This window comes from Pelodiscus sinensis, chromosome 7, assembly GCF_049634645.1.
Source record: "Pelodiscus sinensis isolate JC-2024 chromosome 7, ASM4963464v1, whole genome shotgun sequence".
In the NCBI taxonomy this organism is placed as follows: domain Eukaryota; kingdom Metazoa; phylum Chordata; order Testudines; family Trionychidae; genus Pelodiscus; species Pelodiscus sinensis.
This window is the reverse complement of record NC_134717.1, coordinates 39,362,969-39,385,262: the sequence shown is the minus strand read 5'-3', so window position 1 is coordinate 39,385,262 and position 22,294 is coordinate 39,362,969. Positions and strand designations below refer to the sequence as shown.

At 42.5% G+C, this 22,294-nt stretch overlaps 1 protein-coding gene across 3 annotated transcripts in view; it reads left to right on the top strand.

Moving 5' to 3' along the window:
* The window catches only part of LRP2 (LDL receptor related protein 2), a 220,123-nt gene that overhangs the window by 185,093 nt on the left and 12,736 nt on the right, over window positions 1-22,294 (top strand). Inside the window, exons 68-75 of one of the 3 annotated variants that reach the window (XM_075933562.1) lie at window positions 5,538-5,666; window positions 8,360-8,580; window positions 9,031-9,207; window positions 10,116-10,235; window positions 14,654-14,744; window positions 15,136-15,203; window positions 15,351-15,471; window positions 19,642-19,771. In XM_075933562.1, coding sequence (XP_075789677.1) covers window positions 5,538-5,666; window positions 8,360-8,580; window positions 9,031-9,207; window positions 10,116-10,235; window positions 14,654-14,744; window positions 15,136-15,203; window positions 15,351-15,471; window positions 19,642-19,771 — 1,057 coding nt within the window. Of the gene's footprint in view, window positions 1-5,537; window positions 5,667-8,359; window positions 8,581-9,027; window positions 9,208-10,115; window positions 10,236-14,653; window positions 14,745-15,135; window positions 15,204-15,350; window positions 15,472-19,641; window positions 19,772-22,294 lie in introns of all 3 variants that reach the window. The other 2 variants (XM_075933563.1, XM_075933560.1) reach the window with 2 other exon arrangements.

The window sequence follows — 22,294 nt, the reverse complement described above, 5'->3', positions numbered from 1 at the left end:
GTATTTCCACACATCCATACATCCAGCACATCTCAAGTACCTCAGATGCGTAGTGGGTGGCACACACTTCTAATATACAGTGATGCCATTTGGACTCTCCACAGCCCCAAGGATCTTCTCAAAGGTGTTGGTGGTCAACACTGCACATCTCTGCAAGCAAGGGACGATAGGAGCAAGCATAAGCCAGGAGGCATGAAATGCAGTCTGTCTGATCAGATCTCTTTTTCAGACCCTCAGGTTACATATAAATCTTTCCAAACTCAAACTCCAACCAGCTCAGACAACGGAGTTTATCGGTGCTCACCTTGATTGTGTGGAAGCTTAGCATCTCAACCGCAACAGACTATACGTTACCTCATATTGTTAGTTCAAGCCACTCCACAAGTCCCAGCAAGGATTTTCCTTCAGTTACTAGGACACATGGTGGCAGTCTTGTCAGTAGAGTTGCATGCCAGACTACATATGAGACTGATGCAACAGTGGCTGAGGATGGTATACAAGCCGTGATACAACAGCATCAACAAACTGGTATCGATTCCAACCAGAATCAAACATTCCAGACTGGTGGGCAGACCCCAAAAATGTGTGCACTCAGATACCTTTTCACAAATACCCCCATCCATGACTATCATGATGGATGCCTCTCTCCTGGGTTGGGGAGGGGGCTCATTCAGGCCCTCTCATAACTCAAGGACAATGGTCCCCGCAAGAATCCAACCTGTACATAAACATATTAGAGTTCTGGGCGGTATTCTATGCATGCCAACATTTCCTGCACCTCATACGTAACAGAATGGTTCAGATTTTTATGGACAATCAAGCCACAATGTTTTACATCAACAGACAAGGGGAGCCCAGATCTTTCCATCTGTGCATGGAGGCTGTCTGCCTCTAGACTTGGTACATTAGACATGACATATACCTTCAAGCCTCCTACCTGCTGGGCAAGGACAATCTCGCTGCCAACAACCTCAGCAGGAATTTTAACTCCAATCACGAATAGGAAATGGACTGCAGGATCCTCCCATCAATTGTTCACCAGTGCGGGGTTCCCCACAGTGAATTTGTTTGCAACCAATGCCAACAAGAAGTGTCCACAATACTGTTCCTATGTGGACATTGACATGCAGTCTCTGGGGGATGCGTTCACAATACAATGGAACACACCACTTCTCTGTGCCTTTCCTCCAATCCCACCTCTCCCTCAAGTGGTCAGCAAAATAAGATCGGAGACAGCCACAGTAATCCTTATTAACCCTCTTTTCTGGGGAGTCAATATTATGAATGGGGCATTTGTTCTCAATAGCCATTTATGAGGTGGCTTGGACCAGCTGAAGTGTTTTATGGCAGGCACAATCATTCCAAGCACAGTGAGTTCCTATTTTCCAGCCTGGAGAGTGACAAAAGTCATAGTGACCAAGTCAGTAAGGGACACAGTCTCTTGCTATTTACCTCATGAGAAAAGAAGGCATTTTTTGGCAGCAGTAGCTGTTTCAGCAGCCAGAAACAGCGAGGAGTTTGAAAGCAACTTCCAGTCAGTGAACCAGCTTGACTGAAGACAGACTCCCTTATTGATATGAGACAACATGGCAGTGATTGTCTCTGTAAAATGTTTCCCTCTCCCTTCTGGCATCACCATCGTCTTGTTCAGCTATGGCATCAGTCAGCTGCCTTTAATTCACTGACTGATCTCAGCCAATCTTGGAAGTGAGTGAAATTATTGTGCTCAGCTATTCATCCGAATAGTGTTGATATTTAAAACTGTGAGGGTATGTCTACACTACAAAGTTAGTTCGAACTAACGGACGTTAGTTCGAACTAACATTCATAGCCGCTACACTAGCGCTCCGTTAGTTCAAATTTGAATCGAACTAGCGGAGCGCTTAGTTCGAACTAGGAAAACCTCATTTTACGAGGATTAAGCCTAGTTCGAACTTACTAGTTCGAATTAAGGGGTGTGTAGCCCCTTAATTCGAACTAGTGGGAGTCTAGCCCTCCCCAGGTTTCCCTGGTGGCCACTCTGGCCAACACCAGGGAAACTCTATGGCCCCCCCCCCCCCGGCCCGGACCCCTTAAAGGGACATGGGCTGGCTACGGTGCCCGTGCCAGGTGAAAGCCTGCCAGCACCCAGCCAGCAGACCCTGCACCTGGCACGGCATAGAGCCACCCACCCGATGTCCCCCAGCCCACCCCCTCTTCCCGGGACCAGGCTGGCAGCTCCCGGGAGCTTGCCCGGGACCGCAAGAGGCGGGCACCTTCCTGGGCTTGTGCGGACATCGTGGACCTCGTCCACGATCTCCGCACTAGGCACAGGAAAGTGGCCGTCTAGGGCAGGAGAGCTGCCAGCCTGGCCACCCAGGAGCAGGTGTGCATGAAAATCAAGGGGGTCCACTGAGACCCCCGACCCTGAGCCCTGAGCTTACAATGGCCGTCCTGGGTCAGACCAAAGGTCCATCTAGCCCAGTAGCCTGTCTGCCGACAGCGGCCAACCCTAGGGGCCCTGGAGGGGATGGACCGAAGACAGTGACCAAGCCATTTGTCTCGTGCCATCCCTCTCCAGCTTTCCACAAAGTTTGAGCAGGGACACCACTCCTATCCCCTGGCTAAGACTACTCCATGGACCCAACCTCCATGACTTGATCTCACTTCCCTTTAAACTCTGTTCTAGTTGTAGCCTCCACAGCCTCCTGCAGCAAGGAGTTCCACAGGTTAACTATTTGCTTTGTCAAGAACAACTTTCTCGTACTAGTTTGAAGCCTACTACCCATTCCTTTCCTTTGGTGTCCTCTAGTCCTTCTTTATGGGAACTCATGAAGAACTTTTCTGTATGCACCCTCTCCACCCCACTCCTGCTTTTAGAGACCTCTATCCTGTCCCCGCTCCATCTCCTCTTTTCTAAGCTGAACAGTCCCAGTCTCTGTAGCCTCTCTTCATCTGGGACCTGTTCCCAACCCCTGATCATGTTAGTTGCCCTCCCCTCTCCCAGCCTTTCTCTTCCCCTCTCCCACCTCCTTTTCCCAGTCTCCCCCAGTTTTGTTCAATAAAGACAGAGTCAATGTTGGAAGAAACGTTATCTTTATTTTGTACATCAATAAGAAGGGGGGCTAGGGAAGGGTAAGTGGAAGGAGGTGAGGGAGGAATGGGGTACGAGCCCCCGATGGGGAGGACTGGGCTGGCTCTGCGGGCTTCTTGGGGTGGAAGCTCTCCTGCAGCCCCCCGATTGTCCCCTCTTCCCAGATGGCAGCCTGCGGCAAGTGCAGCCGGGCTGATGGCCGAGTGCTGTGATGTGCCCAGTGTGGGTACTCCGGGCAATCCAAGCCAGGACTGCTTTGCAAGCGGGGCACCCCTTAGAACTGTCTGTCCGGGGTGGGGGTCGGGACCCTTTAAGCGCAGCCCTCGGCTAGCCTGAGACAGCATCTCCACGCTCTAAGTCCTCCTCTGATGCCCTGCCGGCACTGCTTCCGGCCATCCTTAAGCCCTGTTCAGGGTCCACTCAATGTGGACTTGCTAGTTCGAATTAGCAAAACGCTAATTCGAACTAGTTTTTAGTTCTAGACGCGTTAGTTCGAATTAGCTTAGTTCGAATTAACTAATTCGAACTAAGTTAGTTCGAATTAACGTTGTAGTGTAGACGTACCCTTAGTTTCCTAGTTTTTCCTAGAGGTTCAGTCAGGATGTGGCAATAGAAGCACAACATAGTGAGCAGTCTGGTAAAACAAAGAAGAAAAATGCTCATCACTGCTCTGAGTTCATAGCCTGAGAGGAAAGAACTCAGCCATTTCACTGATTTCCCATCATGGGCAATGGAAGGTCACCCATCAGCAGGATGTGTTAGCCTGGAACTTGACTGGAAGGACCTGCTATTGGTAGCGGATGGGCATAGTTGGAGACAACCCTCTTTAGCTTGTGGAGTCTGTATTGACTCAGACTTCCTGTGATCAGAGCCTCTTGCATGAATGATGGGAGAGAAGAGAGATGTTTGCAGTCATGTGTTTCATGGGGGGATTCTCTTGCTTTGCCTCCTGGATTGGGAGGTATGTTCTGTGAAACATCTCCTCATCGCAGGTTGTGCAGTTTACCAGAGCAGGACAAAGACAATCTGGTTGGATGGAGTGATTTAATACCCTGTAAAAAGTTCTTCTGGATGTGACTCAGTGGGTGAAGGGAAAATTATCTCTTTGCTTCAACACAGCTAAGTGGTAACATTGGAGAAAATCTCTGTGCTGAAATCCCTAGATTTACACTGTCAGCATTCACATTCTCCTACTGTCTGATTTATCCATGGCACGATGCCCAAGAACCAACATTATTTCTGAGGCCAGTGCATTTATGTGCCAATGTCTCCACAGTTGTGAGCAGGTGCAGAGTACACAGTGGTAAATATACTAGCAGTCTGTCTGTCCTGGGTTTGTACTAGTACTAGAGCAATGGCGAGACAATTAAATAATCCCCTCTCCAGTATATACTTAGGGTATATCTACACATAACTGGAGCTGTGATTGCCTCGAGGTGTACAGATAGTTCGGAATGGCTAGCTAGTTCGAACTATCTAGCCCGTGCCGCGTGTAGCCGCGTGGCACGGGGTTCGAACAAGCCGGCATTTAAAAATGGCGCCGGCCGGCTTATGCAAATAAAGCCCGGGAAATTCAAATCCAGGGCTTCATTTGCACGTTCAGTATGCATACATTACCCCGCTAGTTCGAACTAGCGGGGTAGTGTAGACATACCCATACTCTCACAAGAGGGTGATGAGGTCACAGTGGATCAGAGAGAAGGCACTGTAAAGTGCTAAATATTATTTTATTTCATATATGATCTTCTTTGAGACAGCTAAGAAGATTAACAAAGTTATTAAAATAAAGATTAGCTAAATCCAGGGAAGAGAAAACAGTGCTCTGCTTATAGGACCAGAAAACCTTTATATGAGGTGTGATACTTAAACATTTATCGCAACACTTGTTTCTGAAAATGCTTTTGTTAAAAAATAGGAGCTCTGACCCAAACAAGCCAAACAGATGTGCTCACAAAATGTATCAGATTAATTGAATTGTAAATTAATTTTCAGTTTTAATTAGTTTTTCTACGGTATCTGTGAAGATGTTCATTAGTTACCTGCAGCACCAAAAGTAACAATAAAACCTCACAGTAAGACTTTTATCAGGGTTGTTTGACAGGAAATGAGGCAGTTACGGAATCTTCCGCACAAAGAGAAATCTAGTTAACCTTATAAATAAAGTCCACTAAATCCTGTAGCAAACTGCACTTAAATTCACCAGTGAGGTTCTGCAACACTGGGGTGAGGCAGCAGACAGTTCTACAACCAGTGCAGTATCCCTGTATTGGTTACATTGGTATGAAATTGATGTGATTTTACAGGGTCCCAATGTTTCTTAATGTGACACATGCTTTTCGTTTGAATGCTGAATGTTACAAAAAAACCAACAAGAAACTAATTATAAGCAGATTTTCTCAGCCCTCTCCCCAGATATAACATCTTAACCTTTGGCAGCCTTTTAATTGTGTTTAATATCATTCAGGCATCTTTACTGGACTGATGCTGGGACAAATCGAATAGAGGTAGCAAAGCTAGATGGACGGTACAGAAAGTGGCTTATCTCGTCTCTACTGGATCAACCAGCAGCTATTGTTGTGAATCCTAAGCTTGGGTAAGCATTTCAGGACCTCAAGGAGTGCAATACCATGCAGCAAGCAAGACAGACCACACCAAAGACTCATAGGAGAGCTTTTACCTCAGTAGCTGAAAACACTATGAAGGCTGAAGGCTATGTGTTGCTGTTGTCCCTACACATTCCATTTATTTCTGTTTCTGTCCACATGCTGACTGCAGAGGATTTTTAAATAATGGAATATATTTAAGAGAGATCTGGTTTGGTGTAACAACAGGAAATCAGAGGTCAAACTGTTGTGTTTCAAAGAACCAATGTTATCTCTGAGGCCAATGCATGTATGTGCCAATGTCTCCACAGTTGTGAGCAGGTGCTGAGTACATAGTGGTAAACACACTAGCAGTCTGTCTATCCTGGATTTGTACTAGTACTAGAGCAACGGTGAGACAATTAAATACTCCCCTCCAGTATATACTTAGGGTATTTCTACACATAACTGGAGGTGTGATTGCAGTTTAGCCATGTATTCCTGTGCTAGTTTTAATCTCACTAGCCTGGCCAAAAATAGCCCCAAAATATGACACTGGCTCCTTAACATACATCACAGAACACCATCACAAGATCTCTTTCCTACAACTCTGCCTACCTGTCCTATAATCTTGACTCAAGAATCAAGAAAAGCTGTGAGAATATCTTCCTATTTATTCAAGCTGCGAGAAACAAAGAAGCATCATCATTTTCCTTTTTTATTATTTATTTTGGCCTAACCAGACTACCCTCACTTTGTATTCAGCATCACATAAGACTGTGGTTCCCAACCTTTTTTTATACTGGGGACCGGAAAACCCATTCACAAACTTTTGGTGGATTAGTACCATTCTATTTGCATATTTGTGTATTAATTATGCACATGATGAACGTGCAAATAAAATGTTACCGGTACACCAAAAACCTTGGTCCCCAGAGATCCCCAACCTCCACTATTCCCTAGTAGTTAACTCTACAGTGAAGGCCTGTTTTAGATGCTGAAAGTCCTGTTTTTGACCACTGCTAAGATCTTCACATGTAAGGCCACAGTTCATATTACTTAAACTGATACTCTTCCTCTGATTTCTAACATTGCTCATACAATTGCAAACCTAAATTATACCTGCAGTTACCACAATTCATGTGCAAATTGGGCATTTACGTGGAAATACTGATGAGGAACTTATATTGTTTGAATGCAAATAACCTCTAGAGCCCCCCACCCCTCCACTATTCCTTAGTGCCAGCCACTGACCCCAGAGCCCCTGCACCTAACCCCCCCATTGCCAGTATCCCACCCTCAGAGTTCCCCAGTGCCATTCCCCCATTCCAAACGCCTCAGTGCCAGCCCCCTGCCTCTTAAAATCTCCCACCACCACACCCCCTCAGTGCCAGCCTTCTTCTTCCAGAGCCGCACTGCACCCCCCCTCAGAATTACCCCCATACCAGCCCCCAATATTAGCCCCATCCCCAGAGCCCTCCAGTGCCAGCATTTCCTCCACTCCCCCACTACTAGCCCCACCCCAAGAGCCTCCCAGTGGCAGCTTCCCACCCCAGACACCCCAGTGCCCCCCAGTGCAAGTTCCCTGCCTCTTAGAGCCCTCCACCTCCAGAGCCCCCCAGCACTAGCTCTGCCCCTGCAGCTACCCCAGTGTCTATCCCCCTCACCTAGCCATGCACTGCCTCCCAGCCACCAGTTGAACACGGCTGCCCGGGTCGTGGCTGCTCTTTCTGTGTCTCTGAAAAGACCCTGCCCCTGCCCCATGCTGGCTGGCTGAGAGGTGGGGCAGGATATACCTCTCTTAACAGCCATGGAGGGTGGGGAGGCACTGAGTGGTATATCCCAGTTCCAGCCCCCAGAGTCGTGGCACAGCAGCCAGCAGGCCGCAGACCAGCAGTTGGGAACCACTTACATAAGACACATAAATAAGGTCTGATCCAGCAAAGCGCAGTTCTTCCCCCTTCTCTTCCTTTGCAGGGGAAGAAGTAAATTACTTTTCTCCATTTTGGGTTCAGCTTCTCTTATGCTTCTCCAGCTCTGAGGGTGTGCTGGATGGTGGAGCCCTATCTCCATCCACTTCTTGTTCCTTCCCATCCTTTCTGTATCCCCTTGCTCACAGGGAATAGCATCAGTATGCAGCCCATAGGTGGTCCCCCTAAATTCAATGCAACTTCTTGTATGAGTAAGGACTGCAGCTGCTCTGCACTGTTTATCTTTGCTGCAGTTTTCATTACATATTAAATGGGAAGCAGTATAAAATACACTGGCATATTGAACAACTGTGGGTGATGCATGTCACAGGCCAAACACTCAGCTGGGGAGAATTGGTGTAAGTCCATTGAAGCCAAAGGAGCTGTGTTGAGTTATATCAGTTGAGGATGTCACCCAGTGGAGGCAGCTGCAAAACCTTTTTTCTGAATGACCAAGTTAGCATTGCTTCTGCAGCAGCCCCCTTTCCAACTGAATGCTCCAAATACGGAAACTCTCCTTTCATGTTTATTTTCCATTCTATTCATTTCTAAAAATTTGCTTATCAGTTGAGCTCTGTGTATGTTTCTCCTCATCCCAATATGCAGTTCAGGAGGAACAAAACAGCCTATTTAATGGGTCTGATAATTTAGTTATTCAGTGACGACAAAAAAAAAAAAAAAACCCACAGCCACTGAATTCTAAACCATTTTAAAATCTAGTTATACTCTTGTAGGCTTTTGTATTGGACTGACTGGGGGAGGCAGCCAAAGATTGAATGTGCCTGGATGGATGGACAGCAAAGGAAAACACTGGTTTCTGAAGACCTTGGCTGGCCCACAGGCCTTTCTATTGATTATCTCAACAATGACAGGCTGTACTGGAGTGATTCTAAGGAAAATATTATTGAATCCATGAGACCAGATGGAACAGACAGAGCCATTGTATTACGTGGAGGTAGGAAATTAACATGAATGTTAATAATATGTTCCTGATCTAAAAAATTAATGTGAATGTATGGCCAAATTTTCAAGTCTGCAGACCTCACAGTTGGTTCCAGATTTAAAAAAACCTCAACTCCCAATTAAGCACCTTATTAAGACCCAGCCATGAATGCGTGGAAATGACTGTGCAAGGTGATGGAGAATTAGGTCCACTGTGATTTAAATTGCTTGAGCAAAACAGAGAGAATATGGCACAAGCTGTTTGGATTATTGCTTTTTTGTGTGTGTTATTACACAGTTTGCAAGTACCGTGGCCTGCTCCTTTTAGTCATGCAATGACATTTTCAGCAATACCAGTGTGAGTGGCTAATGAATAAAATATTTGATTCAAGAAGAATAGGTGGCTCATTAGTACTGCTAGGGATTATTTGCTAACTGATCATTATTTTGTTCTTTTGAGAAGTCAGCAGTCCGTACAGCCTTGATGTCTTTGAAGGTCATTTATATTGGATTTCTAAGGAAAGAGGTGAAATCTGGAAGGAAGATAAATTTGGAAATGGAGAAAAGGTTAAAGTGCTGACTGTAAACCCTTGGCTCACTCAAGTGCGCATCTATCATCAGCATAGATACAATCTGTCAGGTAATCACCTGCCTTGGATGTTCTGTCTCCTTTTATCTGGAAACTGCTATCCCAGATCTGAAACAATGTCTTCAGAAGCTAAGTAATAGTCTGGGAATGGGCAGTTCTCTCAGCACATGAAGTACATATTTCTAAAAGCATAAAGCTAGAACTCTGATTGACAAGTGTGATACTGAGATAGACAGGCAGATGGACAGACAGAGAGGGGAACATATAAAATAAAACAGGGTTTAAACACAGCATTTCTCTTTTGGAATCATTTGGTACAACATTATGACTGAGTCCATTTTCCCTCTCCCCCTGCAGAGCATTTTTCTACTGGCTCCCTGTGCCAAAGTCTCTCCCCGCTGCTGGAATCCTTCACTGCAGCAGGGAAGGGCTGCAACAGCAGGGAGCTAGCAGAAAGAAGCAGGCATTGCAGCTGTACCTTTAGTTGGTGTGCTCCACAGTGCTCAGACAATGGAGATGCTCTGCTCCTTCACCTCTTTGTGAACTTGGCTCTAAAGTAGTGTTTCTCAAGGTGCATCGTGGGCCTACTTTGAGAAAGCTGCTAACAGGCCGCTCCGCTTTGTTTATCTAAAGGCTCCACAGCCACGGAGCCTCCCAGGTTTTATTGGCTCTGGTTGGCCAAAGTGGAGCGGCCTGTTTGAAGCTTTCACAAAGTGGGCCCACAGCCCACTTTGAGAAACACTGCTGCACGCTGTAATTTAGCCCTTATAATGAATATAAAATACACTATATATGTCATGCAGGTTGTTTTACATGTAAAAAAACCACTCAGTTTAGAATGTATTACTATAACAATTATGAGCTACTTTATTGACAGGTGGCACCCCCACTCTTTTGTAAGTCTCAGAAATAAAGCTAGAAGGCTTCTCTAGTTAACCTTTGTCACATCTGTATTTCAGTGCCTAATCCTTGTAAAGATGTCTGCAGCCATCTCTGCTTGCTGAGACCAGGGGGATACACTTGCGCTTGTCCACAGGGGGCTCGTTTTATAGAAGGCAGCACCACAGAGTGTGATGCAGGTAGAGTGAATTGTCCAACCGCAACTGGAACAATTGACTGAGTAGAATTTGCCTTTAATATGTCATTCTGATTTGGAGGGGGAATGTATATATATTTTCCACGATCAATAAAGCCATTCTTGAATTAAAAATATAAGCTGGGAAGAAGATGTTTCAGTGGTCAAACCATGAGCCCTGAAGCCAGGACATGTTAATTATACAGTATGTCAGTTATATCACTGACTTGCTTTCACTTTGGACAGGTCACTTCCCTTCTTTGTACTTCAGTTTATCCATTTGTAAAGTGGATATAACAACACCATTCCTATAAAATCCACCAGGTTTCAGATACATATGTGAAACAGGCTGTGGTTCATAAAAACTGTTAGTTAAACACACTGCTATCTCCAGAGACCCCGGCAAGTTCTCCTGAATGAGTTGAGCTAGAACTCCAGAACCTTATATCCTTGAACTTTGGCGAAATTAGGATCCAAATGTGGATGTAAACTTTATAGCCTTGGTTAAGTTCAGTGTACATTATAGCTATAGCCAAGGTACCAAGTTAAAACATGGATACAGATGGAGTGTAATCTAAAGCTGGTATGGGTAGTGGAACATTCTTCTGTATGAAAATGCCACTTTGTTGAAAGCAAAATGTTTCACAGGAACATTTTAATTTTGGCAAACTTTTGAGTTTTTCGGGGGATGGGGAAACAGAACAGAGCCTTCTGATAAGGTCTAAATGTTGTCTTTTGGCCTTTCTAAAACAGAGCATATTGCTTTTCTGTTTCAAAATGGCTTTTTGGTTAATTTTTTAAAGTGGTATATAATATTTTTAAATTTTATATAATTTTTAAAAAATATTACATAATATTATATAATGATTTAAACATCAAAATGAGCACAAAACTTCAATTTTATCAAAAACATTTCAACCCCAAAACAATTCCTTTAAAACAAATTCTTCCTTTGATTAACTGGAATTTTGGTTTCATTCTGTTTTGAATTTGAATTTTAAATTATGGAATTTTGCATGAAACAGAAAATCCAGTTCCCACTGAGCTTTATTAACACTCAATAACTGGGCTAACACGTAGGCAATCCAGGATTTTGACCTGGCTAATAGATATGATTGGCATCAACTACACTTCAAGTTTATGTCAAGGGCAATTAGTTTTTTGAATTCTGTTTATAAACTATTTGTGTGTATACCTTAGTGTAAATAGAACCTTAAAAACCTAGGAATATGAATCGGTATTTGACAAGATGCAGATTATGTTTACAAATCTGTGCATTTTTTCTCTTGAGGTGCTAAGTAAACATTTTTGTACAGTACACATGCGACAGGACACAAAGCTCAAAATACATCTAGAGGTCATTTACAAGTAATTGGCATAGAATGCAAACTTTTAAAATATAAGCATTCAGTGCTCTGTTATATAATTGCAACCAGACCCCACAGTGCTTCCAGGAGCACCAGGGAAGCTTTACCTTCATTGTATACCCATTCACAGGGGTACAGAGAGGCAAGGGGCCCATGAGCAGACTCCCATCTCTTTCCATCCTCAATAGATAAGATGGGGGCAGTATTCAAGGAAAGTCCTTTCAATTTATGGGCATGATGGCTGCCATTTTACTCAGCTGCTAACTGAGCTTCCAGGTGTTCTCTTCTTTGTATATCCATGGAGTCTGGGTTGTGGTATGGTCTGGTTGATAGCACCTTATCACAAAAAAAAAAAAAAAAAAAAAAAAGATGAAGCATACATATCCTAGTCTTATTTGAACCTTGGTGGGCAATATCTGTAATAAAGTGGTCTTTGTGACACTGAATTTGGATGAAAAGAGTGAAATAATTTAAACTCCTTGGTCAGTGATTGCTGGTAGTGGTACCCTCTTGAGTCATGCCCAGCAACATTGTACAAAGCAGATTCCTGCAAATTGTGGGAGCTGATACCAGATACTCAGAAGGTTAAAAGGCAGTGTAATTTGATCTATCCCAATATATAGAACAGAGACTTAGCCAGCCACAAGAAAAGAAATCAGAATGCTCTGCACTCTGATAATAAAGATATTAAAATGGTCAAATAGCTGGATGCTGTGTGATAAGCAGCTATATGAGATTGTGAAAGTCCTACTGAGAGTTTTTCCAATTGAAGACAAGTTGTAGGATCTAATCTATATTAGTCTGTACATGCCTAGCAGAGACACTAGAGTTATATTGGTAAACCCTCGCAGTGATCATGGACATAAGATGACAGAAGGGGAGGTCAAAGATCCAGTTTATGAACTGTATATCAGTGGATGTTACACCACTTTGTCTGACAGTCAGGTGTAAAATCATGAGTTTTGGAAGAAGTCTATAAAAGTTGCCAACCTTTGATATGGAAATGGCAAGATAGAAGAAGAGTTAATCTGTCTGCTATTAATTGTAATAGTCTTTTTGCAGATCACTGTTTGACAATTTCACAAGCTAATACCACCTCTGATAAACATTTAGTCAATACACTACAGTACTTTGGCCTATTATTGTCGCAAGATGCTAATTAAACATTAAGTATTGGATCATCTGCAGTCAGGCCAAATAGATATTTCATTTATCACTGCATGTCATTAGTATCTAGCACAAGTTTGTTTTGAACTTTGAAGCAACAACCTTGCAAATTGCTTTAGCTACATCTTATGACAGTGATTTACTGTTTATTGCTCACAGCATCTGCATTTGTTACCCTTGATTAAACTGCTTTGAATAATCTGGCTAGGAATGAAGAAAAACAGGTCAAGATTTTATTTTGGAAAAAAATAATTGCACAATAAAACACATTTTACAATATTGAGCCCAGAAACTCTCTATATTCTATTTGTATTTAGAATTTTATCTTAAGCTTTAATACCTAAGTATATACAGTGGGGCTTAAATATTTAATTATCATATCTGTAAGATATAATTTTGTTTGTTTTTACCATTTCCCTCAAATTAAGGCCTCTAGTTGGAAGCAGAGCCGTAGCTCCAAATCTGGGATCCCTATTTAAGCTCATGAGTAGGAGTTTTACTTAAATAAAGGTTTCAGGAATGTACATGTTGTGATTTCTGATAGGCAAAACTTTTATGGTCCATATACTATATCTAGATTGTAAGTGTAAAGAAGAGCGAGCCAAAATGCATCTTTCACTTATAGACTGTAAAAGCATAAAGAATTCAGACCTTTTCCATAATATTTGTACCATGCTTTTTAGGGTATATATTTCTTGAAATTCTAGTTACAGCCATTAAATTATACTTTACAGAACCATACTCTCTTTTTGAAGATCTTAATTTGTTTCAATATCAAAACATCTTAAGAATTTCTGTAGGTTTCTCTTTTTTTAAAAAAAGTACTAATCCAGTATTATATTGATGTGTTTGTGGTTCAAGTCAAGAAATATTGCAGCCTAAGGAGGTACCTGAAAAATGATTGAAACACTAGCATGATATTTAATAGACTCCAGTGTGCTCCTAATTAGGAGTAGAGGTTCCTGCCTCTTCTTTAAAAGCATATTTCCATCCACTATTGCCCTCATTCTCTCCAAAAATAAATGGCATCTTTTCTGTAGAAATCACTTAATGACCGTCCCTATGGGACTAAGATGAGCTTGGGACAGAGGAAGTGTAATAATGTTGCATTCTGAATTTTGAGCCCTGGAGACAGGGAACAGAAAATTGGCTTTACCTAGCCTTGCTATGTCTGTAACTTTCTACTTTCCAGTGTTGGAAGCACATAATGCAATGTCCAACAATTTGCATTACATATCTTCATTGCATATAACAGGGAAAATGTTGAAATCTCCACTTTTCTTAATGTTGCTGATCCATTTTTACTGAAGATCCCCTTATTTTGCAAGAACAGAAGTTTTACCTGGATTCAAAACTGTATTTTGGCAGGCAGTAAATACAGTAATGGCCTACATCTCTGTCATTAAGAGCAATATTTTTAAAAAGCTGCATCTGAGGGTACGTCTAGACTACATGCCTCTGTCGCCAGAGGCATGTAGATTAGGCTACCAGACACAGTAAAATGAAGCGGCGATTTAAATAATCGCCGCTTCATTTAAATTTACATGGCTGCCGCGCTGAGCCGACAAACCGCTGATCAGCTGTTTGTCGGCTCAGCGCGGCAGCCATGTAAATTTAAATGAAGCGGCGATTATTTAAATCGCCGCTTCATTTTACTGTGTCTGGTAGCCTAATCTACATGCCTGTGGCGACAGAGGCATGTAGTCTAGACGTACTCTAAGTTTGAATTTGAAAATGTCAGCACATACTGAATTTGGATAGTTGCATGCACATAATTACAAGCCTGGTTGAAATTTGGGCCTGACAGTAAATTTTTAAAAATTGCATGGTACCATATGCTTTGCTGAGTATGGCTTATTAACACATGCATGGCTTTCCATTTCTGCAGCCATTGAATCCCCTCCAACAATGCCACCAGCATGTAGGTGTATGTATGGAGGAACATGCTATATTGATGAAAATGATCTTCCCAAATGCAAGTAAGTCAATATTGCAGTGGTTGTAGGTCAGAGTGTGCAGACTGAGCATCAGGTGAGGGTTCAGTTCTAGTACAAGCTACTATAAACTGCAAATCTGGTTGAAAAGCGGGAAAGGACTGTAAATGCACAGAGGAATGAGCCAGCAGGTGCCACTCGTGCTCCATGGAAACCAAGTCTCCAAACTAATTTCTCTAGCTTCTGACTCAGCATTACTATCTGTCTATTTCTAAGCAGATAACAGACATATTCTCTTTACTGTCAGTGAAACATATAATTACTAAGTGAATTGAACTCTACTGCCTGGCAGTAAACATTACAAAATATAGTAATAAAGCTTACCCACTAGACTTAATAAAAGACAGACAGTCAAACTATCTTCTTATATTCCCAGGTGTTCTAATGGCTACATGGGAAATTATTGTGAAATAGGATTGTCAAAAGGAGTGCCTCCTGGAACAAGTAAGCCTCGAGTATATATTAAACTTGATAACTGAGCTAAGTCATGTGTAATGTCAGCATAAGGTCAACTTTATACTTCCAATAGGGCTCTTTTTAACTTTGAGACATGCTTGTTTTAATATTTACTTACTCTTCTTTCTCTGATAGCAGCAGTAGCAGTGTTGCTGACAGTCATTCTAATAATAATAATTGGAGCGTTGGCCGTTGGAGGGTTCTTTAACTACAGACGGACAGGCTCCCTCTTACCAGCACTTCCCAAACTACCCAGGTATGTTTCATAAGTCAGGTTGTTGAGAGTCTGTGTTGAAGATATTTATATTTGTGGCTGAATGTTTCTTAGGGTATATGTCTACTATATACTAGTTCTACAGACACAAGGGAAGTGCAGGGTTCAAGAAATTCCTAAAGATTTCTTCTTCCGGTTAATAACAAAGCTGGTCACACCTTGCTATGAAGATTTAAGATATTGTCACACCACTCTGCAACTAGTTTTCAGATAAATAAATTTCAGATAAATAAATACAGCATGCTTTTAAACTAGATATTAGACTGGGTAGTCAGTTCAGAGTTACATGAAAGACGGATGGATAAATATGCTTATTTCAGCTACTTTATCAAAAGTTGTAAGACTACAACTCAGGCAAGTTAGATATAGAAACTCTTTACGGAAGAACTCTGTCTTCTAATAGTTAATGTTGTACTGGCCTGCATGTGACTTATCAGGTGCAGATAGGCCAAATACTCACGTTTCGTGTTTGTGAGGCAGAAGACCTATATAAGCTCGCTGAGAAGCACAGCAATCCAGTGAAACTCAACTTCATGAATTATTGTTTTGTAAAAAAGTTTGACATTTTAAAGTGAAAGAAGGGAAATGAAGAAAATACTTATAAAAAGGAAGGGGGTCAGAGCATAAGCAGGTTTTTAAACATTTATTTGAAAATATCTTTTATTTAAAACAGTCACTATATTTTGCTTTCAAACTTAAAGTTGGTTCTTAAAGTATGGGGTGAGAAATAATACATTCAGCTTTCAGCTGCAGATCAAATTTGTGTGTATGTGCATACACAAATTTGTGGGAGAGTGGATTCCAAACCATTCTAATTAAAAAACAACAACAAACTCAGTGTGACCTATCTTGTGGACTCAGACCTAGTTACACACTTTAAAAAGTGTTTATATTGGTATGCCAAAACAAGCACTCTTATGTATCTATTATAACTGCACCCACAATAGTGATTACTGGTACACTAATTTAATTATATTGGTTTTTGACCTGATACAGTTAAATGAGGGCAAAAACTGTTGTAGACCATCCCTGAGAGAGAGGATATTAGAGTTCTAACTATTGATTGCTGATGGTAATAGTCTCTTTCTGCACTGTTTCATGGAAATGGTCATGTAAGTGAAAATTTAAAAACACCTGACTTTTACCAGTATCAATTTCCATGAAAATAGAGCTCACTGAATTCAAAGTTCTAAACTTTATTCCTCTAACTACTGGTTCTTATTATAAAATCTTTTTCAATGAGTATGGCTCAGCGCTAAAGTCTGTCATTGTCCAACTTCTCCTTAAGAGGCGCTCCCTATATACTACAGTGTCTCAGGATGTGAACGAGTAGTCAAGTAAATGATTAACCAAGATACCTAGGCTTATCAGTTAATCTAGTTGACTACTCGCATTCCCCCCCCCCCTTTGCTGCTCTATCAGAGGCAGCAGTGCGGGAGGGGGCAGAGGAGGCTGCTGCGAAGCAGCCTCTGCCCGTGGCAGGCCCTGACTCCCTGTGGGCAGAGGCGCCTTCATAGCAGCAGCCCCTGCTGGTTGTGGGCCCTGGCGCTGCATGGACAGAGGCTGCTTCATGCAGCAGCCCCTGCTGGCAGTGGTCCCTGGCTCACCACAGACAGAAGCTGCTGCTCTTTGGGATGCAGCCTGGGCCCTCTGAAGACAGAGGCTGGTTCCCAGAAGCAGCCCCTGTCTGCAGGGTTCCGAACTTCCCACAGACAGAACTACAGAACAGAATATAGAACAGTCGACTAACCAGTAAGAATTCATGCGGTTAGTCGACTATTTTATTACCCATTATCTAACATCCCTAGTCTCAGTGCATGTGGTGATGTCTTCTGTTGGTGGTTACAGAAATTACAAAATTCTCTTTTAGCTCACTGTAAAGTGAATTTGAATTATAACTTCAATGTTGCTACTAATTTTAATCCAGTCCACACACAAAAATCCTTATTTGGAGCGTGGTGATGTTTTTAATTTGAACTGACTAGCACATCAGAGGTTATAGTCTAGAGCTGCAGGTAAAACAATTCATCAGTGTTTCACAACCACTTTGCAATATGGACCTAATCTGGCACCACTTGTGGGCTGCTAGTTTTCCAATGCCTTCTGGCAATCCCCTTGATAGGACAGACAAGCTGTCCCACAGTACATTCAAAAAAGGATTCATAGAGAAGTTCGGCTTACTGCTGCACAAAGAACCATGTGATATACCCCCAAAGTCTTTTTGCCGCACATGAGTGAGGTAGGGTTACTAACTGTCTAATTATGCAAGCCCAAAGACCCTTGCCCCACCCCTGTCCTGTCCCTTCTCCAAGGCCCTGACCCCTGCTCACTCCTTTCCCTTTTCCTCTGTTGCTTACTCTCACCCACCCTCACTCACTTTCACCAAGCTGTGCCAAGGGGTTGGAGCATGCAATATCTGGGAGGGAGTTTGCGTGTGGGAGGATATGAGGAGTCAGACTCTGGGAGGGAGTTTGGGTGTGAGGTGCAGGCTCTGGGCTGGGAGGGAGGGTTGGAATTCAGGAGGGAGGGTTGGAATTCAGGAGGGTGTTTGGACTGTAGAAAGGAGTTTGAGTGTGGACTCTGAGCAGGGGGTTAGGGTGTGGGAGAAGGATGGCACTTACCCCAGGCAGCTCCCAAAAGTGATCAGCACATCCCTCTGACAGTGGCTTCTAGGCAGGGGGGTCACGGGATCTCTGTGTGCTACTGAGTATAAGGAAAGTCTGTCTTAGCTCTGCTGCCATGCCAGACTGTTCATGATCAAAATCTCTGTGTGGCTGAATTAGCCTCTGGGAAGTAGGGCATGATTCTGGGATGTTCCCAGTGAAAGTGGGAATGTTGGCAGGTCAGCATCTGCAGTGTTATGTAGTAGTGTTGGTACTCTCTCTCAAGTCAGGTTAACTTGAGAGAACTAAGGGCACATATATACTGCAGAGCAAAAGTCGAATTAAGATATGTAACTTCAGTTACATCAATTGCGTTGCTGAAGTCGAAATAGCTTAATTGGGTTTTTGGCACTGTCTACACAGCAGGAAGTCAAAAGAAGAACACTCTTTCTTCGACTTCTCTTACTCTTCATAAAATGTGGGTTACAGGAGTCGAAGTAAGAAGTCATTCAGCTCAACATTATTTCAAAATAAGGACTGCTATGTAGATTACATAGCAGCCATGTTATTTCAAAATATCAGTTTTTCCGAAATAACACTACTGTGTAGCTGTACCTTAACTCGACTGTAGATAACCTGAGTTAACTCTACAGTGAAGGCCTGTTTTAGATGCTGAAAGTCCTGTTTTTGACCACTGCTAAGATCTTCACATGTAAGGCCACAGTTCATATTACTTAAACTGATACTCTTCCTCTGATTTCTAACATTGCTCATACAATTGCAAACCTAAATTATACCTGCAGTTACCACAATTCATGTGCAAATTGGGCATTTACGTGGAAATACTGATGAGGAACTTATATTGTTTGAATGCAAATAACTATTTATATACACAATTGCTGAAATTTTATCCTCCAATTATGCAATTTTAAGGACATTTTTTGTATGCTTTGGACTTTTGCCCTGTGGAAATCTGTCCCTAAGTATTTATTAATATTTATACTACTGAACAGTAAAATGTTTTTAAAAGACAATGGATTTATGAATTTGTCAGGGAAACAAAATTGAAAATGAGACTACTGGGTGTCCCTGCTATAAGTCGCCCCAGTATACATCCGTTCTGCACTAAAGTCATTGACACATGTAGGAACTGATGCATTACAAGTCCTCCCATTCACTGCTCTTAAGTCTCACAAAAAATCCAACTAATTTGCGGTAATGGAAGTCAGCCGTGGGAAAAAAATTCCCCACTTTAAGTTGTTTTGCTATAGGTCCAAGTTTTTTGGAATGTATCTTGGACTTATAGTGAAGACGGCCTGTAACCAGACTATAGTCAGCATACTTTTTTTTATAACATAAAATGCTGAAGTTCTTACTCTTTATTTGGCCAGAACTCCCGGGATATTCAAAAAGTGGTTCATTGAAGTGAAGAGTAAGGCTTTTGGAAGTGGCCCATGGAAAGAATAAGTTTAAAATTTCCTAGCAACAATCACAAACATTTGATTTAAATGGTTACTGTCCAAATAATTTTTTTTTTTAATTTTTGAAGCTTAAGCAGTCTTGTAAAGTCCTCTGAAAATGGCAATGGAGTGACCTTCCGATCTGGAGCGGATGTGAGTATGGACATCGGTGTGTCTGGTTTTGGAGCTGATTCTGCGATAGACAAAGCAATGCAGATGGTATGACTTAATTCTAAAATCATCTTTTAACATTTTCCCTTGTTTTGTGGCTGTTTTGTGTGACAAATGGAAGCATCTTTTGCAAAAAGACAATGAGATTATAAATTCACTATAAACCAAGAAGTGAATATTGAATTAGATTTCTCTAAAGAAGTGAAAACAAAGTCTGTTCTCTAAGATAATATTTCTCAGGATTTATGTGTCAGAAATTAAATTAATCACTCCGAAAGTACTTCAACATATGATCAGGGAATGAATGGGCACTTCAGTCCTGTAATTCTGCAGATATTACTAGATCTCCCTGCAAAGGTCTTTGTATACTCAGGCATGTCATGGAACAAGTCAAAATATGCAAGTTATAAAGGACTCCACCTTCCTTTCGCAGTAATATTATACATAACTGAAATTCAGACATAATATTCAGAACCAGTTACAGGAAATGGGACTTTGTGGAGCAAATTGTTAACTTTTGGAATTCACTGATGTTTCTGTCAGTTTTTGAGACATGTTAGATTTTATCCAGGCCAACATATTTCCATGTCTGAGAGATAGCACCACTGTTTGAGGCTTACATGGTAAAACTATGAATTGCTCCCTGTGGGTCCCTCTACCAGCAAGCAGAACCCTGTCTGGGCTCACTTCCTGCCTTTGCTTACCAGTTCCCCTTTGGCTCTCTGTTGCAGATGTAAAAAGGCCAGATTCAGCTTTTTAAACTTCTCACTCCAGGTTTGACACTTGCTGCAGATGTGAGACTGATTGTACCCACAGTCTCTCATTTTCCTGCAGGCCCAGTGTGGGGTTGGTACATCCGAACATAGAGCAGAGCTTGTTAACTGCTGACACAGTGAGTCTGTTGTGTGAACTCAGGCTTATGTACTGCCGCTCCTCCTGTGCCTTTCACAAATGCCCTGTCCCCGTGCCCAGAAAGGACAGGTAGCTACTAAGTATGGGTATGGCTACACTAGCCACCCTATTTGGAACTAGGGTGGCTATTGTAGTCATTTGAACTTACAAATGAAGCCTGGGATTTAAATATCCCGGGCTTCATTTGCATGTTCCCAGGCGCCGCCATTTTTAAATGCCCGGTAGCTCGAACTACCTGCCCTTGGCTACACGTGGCACGGGCTAGGTAGTTCGAATTAACACTCTTGAGGAGTAACGGTAGTTCGAATTAAGAGTGTTAATTTGAACTACCTAGCCTGTGCCGCATGTAGCCGCGGGCAGGTAGTTCGAGCTACCGGACATTTAAAAATGGCGGTGCCCGGGAACATGCAATAGAAGCCCGGGATATTTTAATCCCGGGCTTCATTTGCAACTTCGAATGACTACATTAGCCACCCTAGTTCGAACTAGGGAGGCTAGTGTAGCCATACCCTATGGGTGATGGTGGAAGGGAGGGAGGGAGGAAGAAAGGAAAGGAGGGGTCATTGGCAGTCAGTGTCATTTAAGAGAGACCTTCACGTTGCTCTAGACTAGCCCAGCACTCAGTTAGCCAAACATTAAACTATTTCTGTCAGCATCTTTATCCATCTACACAGAGCACCACAGCCACTGCTCAGGTCTGGCACAGAAAGTGTGAAGCAGCTTCAATATGTTTATGCAAAATGATTTATTTCTAACATAATTCATAGGTTTTTAAATGATCAAAAGAAAAACATAACAATCTCCCTAATGAGATACTGTGAATTGATCCCATTCTTTAGTATTTCAGATACCAATGATTAATTTGTATGTTATGTTGTAGCCTCTACAGTGAAACACCTGTGTTGGTATTATGCTTCCTTTGACATTTCCTTGCTATTGAAGGCTTGATTTATGGAAATCTTCCTTCTTCTTTGAGTGGTCCCCGTGGGTGCTCCACTCATGGTGTCAGGCTCATCCCGGCGCCGCAGCTCGGAGGCTTTGCATAGCTGTTTTCAGCCGGGTCACGCCTGCGCAGTGTGCAGTATGCGCCATTCATGCTCTTTGATCTTCGCGTGCACCTGGCTTACCTGTCAGTTCCTCTCAATTGTCCCTGGCTGCAGATGGAGCTTCAATGTCTCTCATCCCTTCAGCAGTTCTCCTATCCCTCAGGGGATCTGTAATTAGTTAATTGTAAATAGTTAGCCCCTTTAGTTCACTGTTCTTCTCTTATCTAAACAAAACAAAACAAGAAGGAAAGAGTCTTGGTAGCTCTTTGTTGAAGCCATGGCTTCCTGCTGTCACTGACTAACAGCTAAGCCACATGGGATTACCAAACAAGTTTTTCTTTAAGAAGAAAAGATTTAACCCAGTCATGCCAGGATCTTCAGGTTTTAAAAAGTGTGCCAATGCAGCAAGCCCATGCCAGTTTCGGATGGGCATTCAGCGTGTATACGCTGTTTAGGGGAGAACCACATCCCCCATAAATGTGGGCACTGCTCAAAAATGACAGCCCGCACTCACCGAGACAGGGAAATGCGCCTCAAAATTTGATCCTAACAAATAGGGAGGAACTGGTTGAGAATTTGAAAGTGGAAGGCAGCGTGGGTGAAAGTGATCATG